We start from the raw sequence: 19,573 nt of genomic DNA, 5'->3' as shown, positions 1-19,573 counted from the left end.
GCCACCTCAGTGACCTGCAGTCAATGGGATGATAAGATGATGATGAGGACAGTACAACACCCAGTCCCTGGGCGGAGTAAATTCCCCGACCCAGCTGGGAATCGAACCCGGGCCCAGAGGACTGACAATCCGTCACGCTGACCATTCAGCTACTTGGGACGGATGATTAAAAACTACAGATGATACTACAAAAATTATGTCATTCGATATTGTATTTTATACCTTATTTGGCTGTAACATCAGTCTCTTTACATTTTGTAAATTTTAATTGTAACATTGAAATTGTATAAAGTTAATAAAAGGTTATCTTGAAATTCACTGTCAAAATTCTATATAAAGGAATGCAGCACTGCTGAAGGGGCTCAAGTCTTCTGTCTCAGTTTCAGTGTTTTCTTTCAGTGTGTTTTGCCTTGATGTGCTTTGGACACTTGGTCTTTTAGAATGCTGTTTATATCATATGGAGAACAAATAAATGACAATAAAATTGAAAATGTGCCTGAATCATTTATTTACATTGACTCCACATGCAAATCCAGATTCAGGCAAATTTCAAAAGAAGAATTCGATAAGATGCAAGCAGCAAAGACAACAGGTTATGTATTATTTTAGTGTAACTTCCACTTATTCCCCATATTGGTCTGACTTTTGGATATTTATTATTGATGTGATGGTGGTAGAGTTGCAACGTGTTTGTGCGCGATGGGTTCCAAGACTGTTGATTCTAGAACAAAAGGACATTTGCGTGCAGGTCTGCATGCAGTTAAAGCTGATGTTAGAGGAAGATACGGAGTTTCTTTCAAATGTAATGACTGTTGATGAAACTTGGTTACATCATTTTGATCCTGAGAGCAAACAGCAAAGCTCAGTGTGGAAATCTCGTTCATCACCAACACCCAAAAAACAAAAGTGGCTGCTTCTGCTGGGAAAGTTATAGTCATCTCATTCTTTGATATTCATGGAATGGTTTATCAGCATGTTGTACCTGCATACACATCAGTAACTGGACAATACTACAGGAATGTCCTGAAAACATTGCAAGTCCATATCAGGCGCAAAAGACCACATTTCGGGGAAACAGGCTGGATGCTGCACCACGATAATGTGCGGCCGCATATTGCCAGTGTTGCTGTTGAATATCTAGCAAAAATCAACGTGAAGTGCATTTCTCACCCTCCCTGGTTGGTTACTTGTTATGCTCACATAGATTGCTGCACAGTAATTGTAGCATAGCTGACATGTAACATAGCTGCTGCCACAATGGCCCTGCTTTACTTGGATAGGAAACTCCTGTGACTTGACTGTGGTAGCAGGTGGTGTGTGGTAGGTGGGTGTTGAGATAGGTCTTGCACTTGGGATGACCATTATACTCCCAATCCTGCAGCCCATGGATCATTCCTTTGTGGGTAGCCCAGTTGCAGGACATATCCCTTAAATCCACCCACCACCTCCTACCGCAATCCAGTTACGGGCATTTTGTACCCAATAAAAGGCAGGACCAAATATGAAAGCAGCCATCTTATATATCAGCTATGCTGCAACTACTGTACATCATTCTATCTGGGCATGACAAATGACCAACTGTCTGCTTGAATGAATGGACACTACCAAACTGTGGCAAACTTGGCCACCCAGTTGCCAAACGTGCTGTGCACCACAACACTAATGACTCCAACAGCTGCTTCCCTATACAGGGCATTTGGATATTCCACCGAGCGAGGTGGCGCAGTGGTTAGCACACTGGACTCGCATTCGGGAGGACGACGGTTCAATCCCGTCTCCGGCCATCCTGATTTAGGTTTTCCGAGATTTCCCTAAATCGTTTCAGGCAAATGCCGGGATGATTCCTTTGAAAGGGCACGGCCGATTTCCTTCCCAATCCTTCCCTAACCCGAGCTTGCGCTCCGTCTCTAATGACCTCGTTGTCAACGGGACGTTAAACACTAACCACCACCACCACCATTTGGATATTCCCTTCCAGCATAAGTTTCTCTGAAATGCATACATGGGCAGTACATCCTGTGCTCTCACAATCTCCCTGGACTGAACCTCTGCTAACCAGTTCACACTGCCTCTCCTTACGTATTCCTTTTTCTCTTCTGTCCACACCACTCCTCCACAATCCAATTTGTGGTGCACTGTTTTCTCCAACCACATTTCCTCCACCAATGTGTGAATTCTCTCTCTATATATATATATATATTCTGTGTGGATGCACAAACAGTGCCCGAACTCTTACGGGAATTGGCAAAAAGCTGCTAGTAATGGGTATAATGGGCAAGGGCACTATGAATATAGTGAGGGACAATAAGCTGAGAATGTGGGCCTCACGGGAGGCGTGCCAGAGATAAGTCCCTGCAGTCGCACTATCCTCCGTGTCCTCGGTGGCTCAGATGGATAGAGCATCTACCATGTAAGCAGGAGATCCCGGGTTTGAGTCCTGGTTGGGGAACATATTTTCAACTGTCCCCATTGACGTATATCAATGCCTGTATGCAGCTAAGGGTATTCATTTCATTGCAAATGCTCTCTCTCTCTCTCTCCCCCCCCCCCCCCACCCCTCCCTCTTCCTTTTTCCATCTCACTTCCTTCTCTCTCTCCCCTCCCTTTCTCTCTTGTTGTGTGGCCATGAACTCATCTGTTCAAAGATCTGCCTCTTCCCTGCTACTGCCTTCTTGTGTCCTTCCCTAACCTGTCTCAACTTCCATCAGCTCAGGCAATTGCTTTCAATAACTGAGTGTCAAGAATTAGTTTTGCTGTGGCTCGCGGGATGTGCTTTTGGGTGTCTGAGTGTGAATGTGTGTACTTTTGCTAGAAATGAGCTAGTGCTTGAAAGCTAGTGGAATTGTTTCCTGTTACATTTTTTTGTGCTCCACGCATCAATCCACTAGGTAAGTCGCTGCCTTTTTCTCTGTTCTATGTTTTATTAAATTAATTGATGGTAAAACTTAAATATTGATTATATATATCTTACAAGATGATATACATACATAAAACAACACCTTTTAGAATGCTGTATACTAACCTCAAGGTAAGCAGAAATAGTCATAAATATCTGTTCTCCGTATGAGGTAACCCTATTCAGCAGAGGAGAATTGTGCAGAGAGCTGTCCCATGCTGCTTCAAACCTGAACATGGAACGGTCATCTCCAGGAATTTCCACATATTCTCCAGGGAAGAGGCCCAAAGACAGCACGGAGTTATCATTATCTTCCTCTTCCGGTTCAGGTGTATTTCTTATCCGACCTGTGTACAGAACAGTGGACTTAACACCTTTAAAAATTCACACCAAATCAACACATTTATACTGATATTTGTTCTCATTTTCAGGTATTACACACACACACACACACACACACACACACACACACACACACACACACACACACACACAAAATATGTATATGAAGTATTACAAATAGTGTGTAATGGGGCATGTTGTTAAATAATAAAAATAAAATCATTTTGTTCATAATGGAAAGAAAACTGGCACTTTCTGTCAACACTGAGAGTCAGATGAAAGACATGATGAGCAGTATTTATTTTGGCTGACTTCAGCTACACATTACAAAAATGAAACTGAAAATATCTTCGTAAATAACAGAGAAAATAGACTTAGTGTCTTCTAAAAGGGATACTCTGCAAATCCTGTAAAGTGACTTGTTCCACATCATATCGATAAAATAACAATTTAAAAGATCTGTGGACCAAGTAACTAACTGACTAACGACAAGAAAACATCACATTAGTGCAATGGTTAAGGCACTGACCTCGTGTTAACTAACAGGGGGGGGTTTCAAATCTACAACCAGCAATTCAAATTGAAGCTTCTGACGGGTAACCTGAATTGATTACAGCAAGTGTTGGGATGGTTCCTTTACAAAATCACACTATATGTTTTGTTTTCCATAGATATCCCATCTGTGTCTGTGCTCTGTCTGTAATGATTGTATAACTGGCAGGATGCAAAACCCAAAACTTCATCCCTTCCCCTTATGAAAAAGTGAACTTTCAAACAACACACAACATTCATGGAAATTCCTGGGTGGAACTCTACCTAACATAAAGGAAAGGCAACCACTCACCAATAACTTACTGATTTGTGCCACTTGGAAACATTCAGCAGATTATAGTATTTACTTTAGCTTTCAAGCTCTTGCTCTTTCTTTATCAAAAGTACAGACATTCAAATTCACGCACAAAATCACACAGACGTCCGAATACTCACTCCTACAGCTACAGTTTAGACTCAAACTTCTAAACAACTTAGGAGATAATTTAAAAATTAATTTTCATGTCCATTGTCTTTTCCATGTACATACAGTCCTTGCTTATTTCTTTGAGATACTAAAATTTTGTTAAAAAAAGCATAGAATTTCTTAAAAGTCTATCAAAAGCTGTGCCTAATTGATACTTCACAACAAATTAAGACACTGTGCAAAAACAGAAGTTGAATCATGAGCCTCATTTTTCTTTCATCAGCTGTGCTATCCAGGCCCACTTTAGTTTTTCAGTCACCAATAAACTGCCGCCCTACTTTCCAATCTCCAGTGTTCACAAAAGAAAAAAGCACAGTTTTGGTTTGTATCTCAGACCAGCTTACAGTATCAAATTAAAATGAAGTTGCATTGCAGAATGCAGATTAATTCTATGATTAACTTTTAGTAATTACTTGAACACTTTATTTTTTTTAATTTATGCATAATTTGTAGCAAACTAATAATATATCCATTCAGCTTCAAGTCTGACAGTACGTTGTCTATGATATGATCCTTACCATTGAATGTTATCATGCTTGTATACATTCAGTTCTGACTTCCTCCATGACTCTACACATAGTTATTGCTTCATTTTACATGTCGTGACTGTGGATCTAATTACTGTCCATTTCGGGGATAAATGCAGTGACAAACATCCTTCAATACCATTCTCAATATGGGCATGTGAGTCGTTATTCCTCTGTGTTAAGAAGCAAAGTATAGAGGTGTCTATAACTTTTAGTTTTTGAAAATTGTAAGGTCTAGTAAGCCCCACTGCATCTGAAATGAAGGTGTGTACCTGGCAGTATAACAACACCCTGTGGGATCTCTTTGCAGAAATAAAATTGAATGTTTCCCTCAAATAAATATTTTCCGTCATCTCTAATTGTGTAAACCACTCAAGTATCATTTGACTTTAAATGTTACCTGAAATGGGCACTTACAAATAGTGAATTACAGTATTCAAATATAAGACTTAACCAGAAAGCGATTTTCTACAGATTGTTAAAGAGAAGAAAACATCCACTGGGCTACTGCATACAGTAGTTATTCTGCTTAAAACATTCACCACTGGGACTGAAGCGCTTGTAGGACCATTGCATCAATCTCTCTATTCTCCCATCATAGTACTTTGTTGTCAAGGGTAAGAACCAGTCTGTGGCATATGTCCATATCTTGTCACTGCTGTGCAAGGGCATACCCAGCAAGGGACAGGGGAGAGCAGCTATTTAATCACCAAGATCCTATCAAATAGCTTATTGTAATCTGTGCGTACTATTAATTAAAGACCCCCAGCCTGTTTTCCTGGCTGTGTGTGGATGTGAATTCCAGGAACTACTGTAGGGATTTTGATACGGTTTTTACAAATAGACTGGTTCAAGAGGAAGACGTCTACACATATTTTACTACCACTATGCGGACAAGTTGTCCAGCCAGAGATAACTGCAGAACAATCTATGCTGCTTCCATGCGTTTGGCTTTGTGTTGAGGTTCCATATTCTTTGGTACCCAACTATCATACAATTTCTGGAACAAAAAGCGCTTGGACTGATAAGGCAGTGAATAAGGAGGTTATCTGAAGAAATGGTGAAGAAAGGAAAACACGGAACACACTGACTATTTGAAGGGACAGGATAATATGGCATGTGTTGTAATAGAGGAAGCTGTAGAGGGTAAAAACTGTGGGGGAAGACAGAGATTGGGATGAAATTAACAAATAATTGAGGATGGCATGTGCAAGTGCTACTCTGAGATAAAGAGGTGAATTAATGGTAAGCCACATCAAACCAGTTGGAAGAAAGATGAGGGTGGGGTGGGGGGGGTGGGGGTGAGAGAGAGAGAGAGAGAGAGAGAGAGAGAGAGAGAGAGAGAGAGAGAGAGAGAGAGAGAGGGTAGAGGGAGGGGGAGGACAGGGAGAGGGAGAGGGAGAGGGAGATAGCTTTGTGTCATTTTTTAAAGAAGTCTTGCTGTATTTGCTCAACTCTGTAACCATAAAGCATACCAAACCAAGGCCCAGTGAAAACATACATTTCTTCAGGGCCAAATAAGAGCCCACTGGTCTGAAAACACTATATCAGTTTTATCTCAACGGCAAATGTGCAAGTAGCAGCAAGATGAAGTAACCTTTAAAATGCAAGAAAAATAAATAGGAGATAATACATTTGGCAATGGTTCTTACAAGCAAATAACATAAAGTTCCAGGCACAAGTCAATTATGTTGGAATTTTCAAACAATTCTCGAAGTGATAACAAATTTCAGGGTTCACTGTAACACCACAAAAATTAGATTTGCTATTTCAGCAAGCATGCACGATAAACATTAGATATCTAATAACATTACTGAAGCTTCAATAAATAAACTGCAGAAATCAGATTGTAGGTATCTAATGCAACAGCTAAATTAATTTTTTGTTAATCTTGTAATTGAAGTGTTATGCAATTCTCATACATGATCTGCTGTGTAATATTTTGCAATCTTCCTATTTATCTTCAACGAACAATATTTCAATTTGTAATTAAATAGTTAACTGCAGAAGATAAAAATGTTAGCCTTACAAACATTAATATTCCAAAGTGTAATAAGACAGAGAAAATGAAGTATGGCAAAATAATATCAGCACTAATGGTCATGTGTTTTCACTTTAAAAATATGATGTTACTGCGCTGTGTGCAGATGGGAAAGTTGGGTGCAAGACACTGAAATGCCTGATGTACTTGTGATGAAAAAGACATTGTGGTCATAGTTGTTGTTACCTATTCTGTAACTTGGCATGGACTGAACCTGCAATGAGCATAGGTAACTGCTCATTTGTCTGAGGGGAGGTACAACCTGACAGAGATAGATATGCAAACGAGTGGAGGTACACTGACAACTGCAAGGCTGAGAGTGTGAATTGCAACTTCATAAAACTAACAATTCTGGTATGCACTGTATCTGAACTGGACAGTAATTAGATTTTCATTGTAAATTTGGGCACTCGTTTTGAAGGGTAATAGATGATGTCAGTTTACAAAACTAAAACTTGTATTCAAGCAGAGTTATTTACTGATTTCAACAAATAATTCCTCTGCACTGGTGAATTATTTTGACATTATGAACTCCTAGAAAAGCATGCAAGATACAATAGTAAAAGTTATGAAATTGGTTAAGACATTTTGCACTGAGCAGTCAATTAGGGGGGACTGTAACTGCATCATTGCACTGTTGCTGCTCATTATTTAAATATTTGACTTCACATTTATTATATGTGTGTGATTGTGAATGATATTAGGCTGTGATGACGTGAGTGCATGAGTGAATTTGAGTCCTGTTTCATTATTGTTGTCAATTCTGTTTCTTGGAACAGGTGCGCAAATCCAAGTGAAATCAACAGTGTAGTTTAGATATGCAGCAATGTGACCAGTGTTGACATTTAAATTAAGTGTGTTGTGCATCCTTGTCATTGCACTATCACGGGTAAGTTGGTATTATTTTTGTAAGGTATAAGTTTACATATACGAGGGTTGGAACTTTAATAGTGCCAACTATTTATTTACAGCTCATACAAAATAGATACGTGTTTCAAAGTTTTACTGACCTTCAAGGTAGTCACCAGCATTGCGTATAACCTGTTGCCAGTGATGTGGAAGTCATAGGATACTCAACAGTGCCAGTTGTGTTGACAGTTCGAGCAGCGTGTTCTATTGCCTGACGAATTTGTAGCAGTTCTGAAGCAAATGCCGCGAAGTGTTTCCTTCAGTTTATAAATCAAGTTGAAGTGATGAGAGCTTAAGTCAGGGGAGTGCAGTAGGTGGTATAGCACTCAGCAGCCCCATCAGTCAAGCATATCAGTGTAACAGCCTGCACTGTATGTGCTTAAGAATTGTCCTGCAAAATGATGGTCAGGTCCTGTCTCTATGCTGTTCATTTTTGGAACACAACCTATGACCAGCTTAGAGACAGAAGTGATGACGCTTTTTGCAGGACCTGACCATCATTTTGCAGGACAATGCTCAAGCACGTACAGTGCAGGCTGTTACTGATATGCTTGACTGATGGGGCTGCTAAGTGCTATACCACCTACTGCACTACCCTGACTTAAGCCCTCATAAGTTCAACTCGATTTATAAACTGAAGGAAACACTTCATGGTATTTGCTTCAGAACTGCTACAAAATTCGTCAGGCAATAACCGTGCTGCTCGAACTGTAAACACAATGACACTGCTAAGAGTATCCTACGAGTTCCACATCACTGGCAATGGGTTATACACAATGCTGGTGATTATTTTGAAGGTCAGTAAAACTTTGAAACACGTATCTATTTTGTATGAGCTGTAAATAAATAGTTGCCACTATTGAAGTTCAACCCTCGTAGATTGATTTCGTTATGTAATTATGACTGTAACATGTTAGTTAATCCTACATGTGAGTCACCCAGCTGACAACTATTAGAAATGGTAGGCCTTTCGAGCAGTAATACTGATATTGAAGTGTGACACTGTTGAGCAGAAATATATTGTTTTTAAACTGAAATTGTTGTGAAAGTTCCCTATAGGCTTACTCCAGAACTGTTTCGATAATAATTTTATAGTTACTTTTTCTGTTATGTGGGGAAGCGACTTTTAATCTGGCAAATTTGGTTTACAGTATATATTTCAGAACAAGCCTTTTCATTGCAAGTGCTGCATGTTGCCTTGTGATTGATTTGACTGTACAAATTGCCAAATACTCTTGCAAACACAACATTGAACAGGTATTATCGTTAAAGGGTAACTTACCAACAACTAGTTCTCTAACTTCCTTCCATCGAAGTTCAGCAGCATGCTCATGTACAATAGTAATGCGAATACGGCGCTGGATACCTTGGTGGAGTAAGAACAGACCACGGCAAGGGAGATCATCACTATGATCCACAACTGCTGGCACATACTCACCATTAGGTGCTGTAACCAGAACCAGAAATTTCAGAGATTTTGAAACTGAACAAGTATAACACAAACTGGAGTGTATCAGTACAAGTATATTTATTATAACTACTTTAGTCATACAAACATATGTAAGTCACAATATTTACCTAATTCACAAATTTCAAACCAAACAAGAACATCATACTTGGCATGTACATGACTAGTACAAGGTGATGGTAATACTCCAAATTTTGGCGACCGTACAGGCTGGCTAATTGGTATTGATGGAGGAAGCATACGCTTTGGTGGCTGTCGAACACTGCAAAATAAATTTTATTGATGTACTAGCAATTCTACTAATTATGAATTTATTATACATTTCACAAGTGAAAGTACTTACAACTGTCCACCGTCCTGCTTTGCATCTCTATGAAGTGGGTGCTTCTGATAGTGGCCAAAAACTTCAAATACAATAGGCTGTGTCTTTAAGTATTCTATAAATGATTTTGTTACTGTAACTGTTATCTGAAAAAGGTTGTAATCATGTAAAAAAGTATCATAAAACTTATCATATCGTTCAACAATATGAGTATAACATTGTAACTATTTATGCAAAATTTCATATTAAGAAATATTAATACTATTACTTGAGTGTAGTGATGAATTCTATTTTACATACTTATGTCAAATGACTAATAGAGAATCTTAATCTGAGTACCGCATGTCAAATAATAACATTAACCCAATAACATCAGCACTGAACAGAAAAAAAACCATGGCTGTATTGATATAAAGAGTCAAAAAAATGCAGAGAGAAATAAGAGTACTTAAAAAACACCAAATTAGAAGCAGAAGAATGAAAAAAGTTCACATGTAAAATTTTTTCTCAATTAATATTCCTACACAAATGAACAATTCTCAGCCTGTTATGAAAAAAATGAAATACGATATTACTGACATTCAATAGATAATTAAAAAATTTTACTAACATTTTGGACATGAAAGAATCCAATGGGCCATCCATTTCCAACATTCTTAACAGGCTCTGTAGAAAATGCTTCATCATGTCGATGCAGAAAGCTGTATATAATCAAAGAAAAAAATAAGAAGGTTCAATACAATACAATACAATACAATGAAAAACATTCAGGAATATTAGATAACAAGGCACAAAATGACCATCAAAAGAAACAGCAGTAAAACAGTAAAAACGTAAATTTGCACTTTTAGAATTAAAGATATACCCTTCAAGAATATGAGGGCAGTTCAGAAAGTAGCCACAGTTCTACAGTCGTGTGGCACTAGTATTTGTGCGCAGAGTGCTGAAACTGTCATATTTGCATGTTCTCTGATTCAATAAGCGTCCAGATGTGAATGTGTGAACCTCATTCATTCACGATTTTGCTTGTTGTCACCCCAAAACATGAGTACTGTAATAAAAAATCCTGCAAAATGTGAAGTGTGAGCAGTAGTAGGAGGTCTTTCAGTGCAAGACATTTCAGCAACAGACATTCATTGTCAACCATGTACTGTGTATGGTCCAAATATTATGAGTTAAGGTATTCTGCAGCAATTGGTCTGATTTTTTAAAAGTGGTAGAACAAGCATTCATTATGAAGAGAGGAATGGTAGGCCTTCTGAGCCTCAAGCAATTCAAAGGGGATTTTTTTTATCATCCCCCATACAGCCCAGACTTTGTGCCATGTGATTTTCATCTGTTTGCTCCCATGAAGAAGTGGCTTACATCACAGTGCTTCAACAATAATTAACTTCCAAATGCCTGAAAAATTGGCTACACGCCCAGGTGGTAGCAATTTATGGAGAAGGCATTTGGAAATTATTGAAACACTATGACAAATGCTTAAATTTAAATGCTAATTATGTTGAAAAAGAGCACAAAGCTGCATTTTCCAGGTGTATGTAATGTTTTTTTCTATGCAAGTTTTTTTATTTACAGCCAAACAGAGGTTACTTCCTGAACAACCCTTATATTTTACTAAATCAATAGTCCAATAAATGACAAGCAGCAGCATTATTTGCTTTTCAATAACAACTAAATGTTCTAATTTTGAAGAGTAATTTCTTTATAAGTTTTAAAGTTTGTAATAAATTTACTTATGTTGATTTACTGTCAGTAGTTACACCAACACTTGAATTACTACTTTGAAAATCTAAAATTATACTAGAACTTTATTAACAAACATATTTCTGGATGGTTCTGAGTTTCTACAATTCCAATGGCTCTCAAAAACTATGCCCGAAAAGGATTCTTACACCACCCGTACTGTTATCATTACTGTCAGCAACACAATCACAATCACCACTACCATGATCCAATGCTGCTGCTGCATATTATTTGATTAGGTGCTGCTAATATTATCTAGAGAAAACTGTTATATAACTGTTACATAATTTTCTGTTATCTTTGTGGGCTTTTACATTTCACATCATTCAGATGGCACCCTTAAGAAAAATGAATGAGTTGATCTAACAGTATGTAAACACCAGAAAACACATTTCTGAAACTACTCTGCATTGTTTAAGAAGAAGGACCCATGTTCATAACAACCTAAATTTCTGCATAGTAAAAGTTAGTTCTGGTGAAAGAGAACAGGCACCTTCATTTACAATAACATAAGGAACTGATAGACTGCTGCCATGGTAAAGATAACGTGGTGACAGGCAGCAATGAAAAGACAGTTACGCAAACACACATACACGGCATACAACTGTCATATAGAATGGAAGCAACAATCTGGAGGCACGGGGGCGGAGTGGGGGGGGGGGTTACAGAATATGGGGGTACAATAAGGAGAGAGAAAGCACTGTCTGGCGGAGCATGCAGTGACTAGACTGACAACAGGTACAGTGTTGGGAGGCTGTGAGGTAGGGATTGGGGGGAGGTGAGGGGGACAAGGAGTGAAAAAGGAGAGGAGTGGGAAGGGGAAGAAGGGCAGGTGCGTTGGCAGAGAGCAGCACACAAAGAAGGTTGGGGGATGAGAATAGGAAGAATGTAATAGGACAGCGGGGGCAGAAACTGTTGGGTGGAGTGTGTGGGGATAGTAAGTTACTGTAGATTGAGTTTGGGATAATTTCAGGAGTGGAGAAAGCATTATAAGAATAACTCCTTTCTACACAGTTCAGAAAAGCTGATGGTCGAGGGGAGGATCCAGATGGCCCAGGTTGTGAAGCAGCCACTGAAACCAAACATGTTATAATGAGTTTGTTTGCACAGGTATCCTCCTCAGCAAGCACAGAAATATTTGTTTTGTAAATAAAAATCACCATTTCTTGCTGCACTATATTTTATTTCCCCTAGACATGTTTCACCTTTTTCACTTTAAGGCATCACCAGTGGGATGAACTCTCTCACAGATGATGCCTTTAAGTGAAAAAGGCAAAATGCATCTGGGAGAAACACAATACAGCAAGAAAATGTGGTTTCTATTTACAAAACAAACAAATGTGTTATGTTCAGCTGCATGTTGTGCTACGGGGTGGCCTACTTTGCTTTTGGCCGGTCTGATGGTAGCTATTCATCCTGGTGGCCAGCTGGTTCGTAGTCATACAAATATAAAATGCCATTTAATGATTGCAGCAGAGCTGGTATATGACATGGCTGCTTTCACACGTGGCCAGGCTTCTGATGCAGTACAATAAGCCTGTGACTGGACTGGGGTAGGCAATGCTAGGTGGGTGGATTGGGCAGGTCTTGCACTTGTATCTTCCACAGGGATATGATCCCTGTAGCAAGGGGTTTGGATTGGTAGTGGCTCAGGGATGGACTAGGGATTTGTGGAGGTTGGGTGGGCGACAGAACACCACTTTAGGAGGCATGCGAAGAATCTTGGCTAGGATGCACCTCTTTTCAATGTATGATGATATGTTATCAAAGCTCTGACGAAGGGTGTCGCAGTTGTTCCAGTCTGGATTGGTATTGGGTGATGAAGGGGGCACTACTTTGTAGCTGATTCTGGGGTGGTGGGAGAACTGGGAGTGTGTGAGAAAATGACACAGATGTTTATGGACTAAGTCTGGGGGATAGGGCTTGTCTGTGAAGGTCTTTGTGAGACACTCAGATACTGGGCATGGGAGCTCTTGTCACTGCAGGTATGCTGTCCCCGGGTGGCCAGGCTGTACAGGTGGAATTTTTTGGTGTGGAAGGGATGGCAGCTGTAGAAATGCAGGTACTGTTCATGGTTGGTGGGTTTAATATGGACAAAGATGTGGATGGGGCCATCAGAGAGGAGGAGATGGATGTCCAGGAAGGTGGTACACTGAGTTGACAAGGACCAGGTGCGGTATATGGGAGAGAAGGTACTGAGGCCATAAAGGGATGAGGATAGGGTGTCTTGGCCCTGAGTCCAGATCATGAAGATGTTCTCAATGAACCTGAACCAAAAAAGGGGTTTGTCTTTTAGGAAGGCTAGGAAGCTCTTTTTTAGATGGGCCATAAACAGTTTGGTATAGGAGGGTGTAATGTGGGTTCTCATGAGGCTGGGCTGTGTATTTGTTTGTATATGTTCCATTCAAAGGAGAAGTTGTTGTGACTTAGGATGAAGTTGGGAATGAGGCCGTGGTCTTGGAGTCCAAATCATGTTGTGAAAGGTAGTGTTTCATTTACTTCATAAAACTGCTCGAAATTATCTCTCTGTTTCCATATCAATCTTTTTACTTGTATATATCAGCATTGTTTATGGGATTCAAGTTTTCGTATTTAGTGTCTCTGTTAGAAATTATCTCCAATATTACTAACGTTACTGGAATTCAGAACTGCCTCTTATTCACAGTGACATAATAAGTTTTGTGGATGATAGCTTCCAAGAACTACCTCTGGAAAGCCTGATATTAATGTACTGCTTGACCTGAAGAGCCACCAAAGTGTCACAGTCAATATACAAGGTCAAAATATCTCAATACAGGTAATTCATCTTTTACAATGCCACTGTTCTAATTAATATCAATTTATTGAAAAATTAATACATATTCATTGATAACTTACGGGAAACTGTGTCCTCGAAAAATCCATGTTCAGATTTGTAAGCTACGATTAAAATGACATCTTTTAATGTGTGTATGAACCACATTCTGTTTAGCTTTGATTTTGACATTTTCATACTGATTTTAGTTTTTGTAATGTTTTAGCCTATCTCTTCCCATGTCCAAACAATTCAGTCAGTATATTACAAACAAGATTTGCATGCAAAGAGAACTGGCAATCTATAATGGTCCCTAAATACAATTTTGACCCACTGAATGATACTGAAAATTGGCCTTTGGTGTTACAAAATATTGTGTAAATATTCGTTAGATTTGTGAAACACTTTGTATTTCTGATGTAGGGCTTGCTTGATGTTACAGGAATGATGACACATGAAACTGATTTGGTGTAGAATCTCAGATCGATCATGTGAAGCCGAACTCGCATTTTTCTCACATGACATACTTAAAGCTTTGGACAAAGGCAGTCAGGTAAATGCAGTATTTCTTGATTTGCAAAAAGCATTTGATTCAGTATCAGATCTTTGTTTATTGTCAAAAGTGCGAACATACAGGTATCAAACAAAGGATTTTCGGTGGGGAGGGACATAACGTTATTTCGGATGAAAAATCATTGTTATATGTTAAAGTAACTTTGGGTGTGCCTCATGGAAATTTGTTGGGACCCTTGCTATTGTCTATGGTGAAGTACTGTCTGAAAGAAGGTGCATAAATATTCAGTCAGAACTTGACAAGATTTTAAAGTGGTGCAAAAATTGTCAATTTGTTTAATTGTTCAGATATGGTAAAATTGTGCATTCCACATAACAAAAAATGTAGTATCGTATGACTATAATATCAACGGCTCACAGTTGGAATTGGCCAACTCCCACAAATAACTGATGTCACACGTTATAAGGATATAAAATATAGGCTCAGTCATGGGTAAAGCAGCTGGTGGACTTTGGTTTATCGGTAGAATACTGGCAAAATGCAATTAGTCTACAAAGGAGATTGCTTACAAATCACTCATGTGACCCATTCTGGAATACTGCCCAAGTGTGTGGGACCTGTACCAAATAGGACTAACGGATTCACCATATACAAAGAAGGGTAGCAAGAATGGTCACACTTTTGTTTGACCCTTTGGACAGTGTCATAGGGATCATGCAGAAACTCGAACTGGCAGACTTTTAAAGATAGATGTAAACTATCCTGAGAAAGCCTTCATACAAAGTTTCGAGAACCAGCTTTAAATGATGATTCTATGAATATACTACAACAACTCCCTACTTATCACTCACATAGAGATTGTGAGAACAAGATAAGTTTAATTACAGTGCAGACAGAGGTATTTAAACAATTACTCTTCCCACACTCAATACGTGAATGGAATTGGAAGAAGCGGTAATAACTGGTACACTCTGCCATGCAGTTCACAGCGATTTGCAGAATATAATGTAGATGTAGAATCTAGTATAGAAGATCATATTGATTTGTATCAGATATGTAGGAAGTAAATGTAGGAGTATACAGCTGGCAACTGGCACTGTGTGCCAGTGTCACTTCCATTTCAGCTCTCTTGTCTTAAATTTCCCAACTGTTGTCTTGGCCTGGCATGATTTCGGTTTAATGTTAGAATCATTTCCCACAGCATGTGCCTTGCAAACCTTCATAGGAAAGTTGCTTATTTCTTGAACTGTTGTTTAGTGAAACATTATATGGAATTTTGTCACAAAAAATATTAATAAAATGACTAGTGTTTGCATCACAGTGCTTTTGTTGTTAATCAACTGATGAGTTCTCAAAACCCAAGAGACAGAGACTACAAATCATCTTGCTGATGCAATCTCTGAACATGGACTACTTATTTAGGAAGATAAGGGTGTGTTACAAAGTATTTACTTCTCAATGTAAATGTTTGAGCTTATGCTTTATCTTTTTTAACTCTGGAACATGTTTGATCACTTTCATTCCTACTGATTACTGGCCCTTACCAACAGTTATAATTACTCAAAAACTTTAGTAAGTTTTTAAAATTAAACTTTATGAATTCTGTGTAAGAAATGTTCCTAAGCGGAAAGTATCCTGAGGCAGCACTATTAGTGCAAAAATCAAGTTACCTTAAGGCTTGTGGGATATAATATTTCAGTTATTTAATGAAATAATGGGTGACAACATAATAAGACTCAGAAGAAATGTATGCAAACTAGCTCAATTTCTTTCCCCTCTGGCAGTCTACATTACTAAGCAACTATTCCAGAACACAACCCAGTTGCAGGTTGCCTACCTAATGGCTTCCACGGGCAACAAAAATTTCACTTTAAATATTTCCTGTAATTATTAACCAAATTTAAAATGCTGTAGTAATCCACTCATTAAGTGGTATAATCATATGTTAAAAGTTTAACATAATATAACAAGTATTATAGTAAGAGTCAGTGTGTTTTTCTAGAGGCAGCATAGCTGAAAGCACACAAATACCCAGACTTCAGTGTGTGTGAGTTGTACCTGTGTGTGTGTGTGTGTGTGTGTGTGTGTGTGTGTTATGTGTGTATCTTATGGGTGCGTAACAGTGAGGTCATCAGTGCCCTTGCGCTTAATGTGGAGATAGACTAAAACTACTGTAACCTCATGCACTTGAAATGACCACAAAGTCACTCTGTCTCACAAGCACTAAAACCAATTAGAAGGAAAAGCAGCTATACATTAAATTAAAATACAGAAGAGCTAAAAGAAAAGCACAGAGAAATGTGACTGGCTGACCTCTTACAAAAAAATTGGGTGAGCCAGTCACCCTGTTGACACATTAAAAAACATCTGCCTAAAATCTTGTTAAAAATGTTGGACAATTCACAAAACTTTAAAATTTGAACCACATTTCTTAGAACATTGCTCGAAATGGAGGGCAGAGCCATTGGCAAATCTGCTGTAGTTCAATGGTCAGCAAATAAAATGCAGAACAATAAAACGTGACACACAGTGATCTACAGGCACAAGCACCACATATTGGAGGGTCCTCTCACTGGAGTGAGAATCCATGTGTCATGGGCCTGTGATCTATGTGAAGACGGGTAAGAAAGACTTCGTCCCATCGACTTGGCTGGAAGGAAGTATGCAATGGCCGAGTTGTGGGCTTTACGACACGGAGCTTGTTGTCAGCCACTTCCAGCCTCTCATCTTCCCATTCATGCAGGACTTTGTATCTCAACAACGAGGTGGTAACACGCAGAAGGGTGGCACACTGAAATAGCTGGTGATCATGACACGCCTCCTTGGCTGCTCGAACTGCCCTTTCGTTCCCCGAAATTCCCACGTGCCCAGGTACCCAGCAGGGAGACACCTCCTTCCCCAGGCGTTGTAGTTGGAGGAGGGCATCCTGGATATTCTGGATGACTTTATCTGCTGGGTACAAATGTTGAGATAGTAAAGGGCGATCAGAGAATCTGAACAGACAAGAAATTTGGCACTGGAAGAAAGTCTCAGCTGCTGCAGTGCCCGCAAGATAGCATATAACAGATACACCAGACAACAGTTAACCATTTGCTGCAAGGTTTTTCCTATGCAGCTCATTAAGGCAATACTCCTGTAACTATTGGGCAAAGTACGGTCCTTTCCTGGTTTCAGGAGAGGTATCAGAACAGTGGGTATTTGTGACAAGACACTTCTTGGGGGGGAGGGGGGGGGGGGGGGAGGGAAACGACAATGTCTTGTCACAAATATCCATACATATTTGCAGACAATGGATGTACAAGACTGATGGTTGCATTACTTTGACACTTCTGTTTTATGATTACTTCTGTTAGGTTACTGATGTTTTCACATTATGCATGAATAATTGGTTAATTCCTGATAGTACATATTATGTTGGAAAATGTAGATTTTAATTATGTAAATTAGTATGTAACACTTGCTTTATTTAGATAATACTCTCTGGCTTTCTTCTGTGTATTTATTGCTCTTTTGTAACCTTTACTGTATAGGTCTGAAGATGGCATAATGTAATGTCGAAACTGGTTGCCTAACAAATAAAACCAAAATAACGGCTGTTGGTATTTTATTATTGGAAGCAGAGAGATAGGTCAGTGGCTGAGAATGACAAAGCAGCACCACAGAAATGAGTGTCAGGAGGCTCTCCAAAACCTGACCCCATGAGCAAGTAGAAGTCACACCCCACAGGACATGATAGGCACTGAAGACTCTCAGGAAGAGAAATGGTCGGGGAATTTGTTCCATAAGATCTGTGAGAGCCTCAGAGTCTACTGCATCCAGCAGAGGTACAAGGGCAGTTCAATAAGTAATGCAGCACATTTTTTTTCTGAAACAGGGGTTGTTTTATTCAGTATTGAAATACACCAGGTTATTCCCCAATCTTTTAGCTACACAACACTATTTTTCAACGTAATCTCCATTCAATGCTACGGCCTTATGCCACCTTGAAATGAGGGCCTGTATGCCTGCACGGTACCATTCCACTGGTCGCTGTCGGAGCCAACATCGTACTGCATCAATAACTTCTTCATCATCCACGTAGTGCCTCCCACGGATTGCGTCCTTCATTGGGCCAAACATATGGAAATCCGACGGTGCGAGATCGGGGCTGTAGGGTGCATGAGGAAGAACAGTCCACTGAAGTTTTGTGAGCTCCTCTCGGGTGCGAAGACTTGTGTGAGGTCTTGCATTGTCATGAAGAAGGAGAAGTTCGTTCAGATTTTTGTGCCTACGAACACGCTGAAGTTGTTTCTTCAATTTCTGAAGAGTAGCACAATACACTTCAGAGTTGATCGTTTGACCATGGGGAAGGACATCGAACAGAATAACCCCTTCAGCGTCCCAGAAGACTGTAACCATGACTTTACCAGCTGAGGGTATGGCTTTAAACTTTTCTTGGTAGGGGAGTGGGTGTGGCGCCACTCCATTGATTGCCGTTTTGTTTCAGGTTCGAAGTGATGAACCCATGTTTCATCGCCTGTAACAGTCTTTGACAAGAAATTGTCACCCTCAGCCACATGACGAGCAAGCAATTCCGCACAGATGGTTCTCCTTTGCTCTTTATGGTGTTCGGTTAGACAACGAGGGACCCAGCGGGAACAAACCTTTGAATATCCCAACTGGTGAACAATTGTGACAGCACTACCAACAGAGATGTCAAGCTGAGCACCGAGTTGTTAGATGGTGATCCGTCGATCATCTCGAACGAGTGTGTTCACTCGCTCCGCCATTGCAGGAGTCACAGCTGTGCACGGCTGGCCCGCACGCGGGAGATCAGACAGTCTTGCTTGACCTTGCGGCGATGATGACACACGCTTTGCCCAATGACTCACCGTGTTTTTGTCCACTGCCAGATCACCGTAGACATTCTGCAAGTGCCTATGAATATCTGAAATGCCCTGGTTTTCCGCCAAAAGAAACTCGATCACTGCCCGTTGTTTGCAACGCACATCCCTTA

At 39.7% G+C, this 19,573-nt stretch overlaps 1 protein-coding gene across 1 annotated transcript in view; it reads right to left on the bottom strand.

Annotated features, from left to right (window-relative positions):
• LOC124596563 (kinesin-like protein unc-104) overlaps nt 1–19,573 on the bottom strand; it is a 334,536-nt gene that overhangs the window by 39,995 nt on the left and 274,968 nt on the right. Inside the window, exons 25-29 of the mRNA XM_047135747.1 lie at nt 10,134–10,224; nt 9,545–9,669; nt 9,312–9,463; nt 9,016–9,180; nt 3,023–3,243 (exon numbers count right to left, since the gene is read on the bottom strand). Of these exons, the coding sequence (XP_046991703.1) occupies nt 3,023–3,243; nt 9,016–9,180; nt 9,312–9,463; nt 9,545–9,669; nt 10,134–10,224 (754 nt within the window). The remainder of the gene's footprint in view (nt 1–3,022; nt 3,244–9,015; nt 9,181–9,311; nt 9,464–9,544; nt 9,670–10,133; nt 10,225–19,573) is intronic.

This window comes from Schistocerca americana, chromosome 2 (genome assembly GCF_021461395.2).
Source record: "Schistocerca americana isolate TAMUIC-IGC-003095 chromosome 2, iqSchAmer2.1, whole genome shotgun sequence".
Lineage (NCBI taxonomy): Eukaryota > Metazoa > Arthropoda > Insecta > Orthoptera > Acrididae > Schistocerca > Schistocerca americana.
This window is presented reverse-complemented; position numbering and strand designations above follow the sequence as displayed.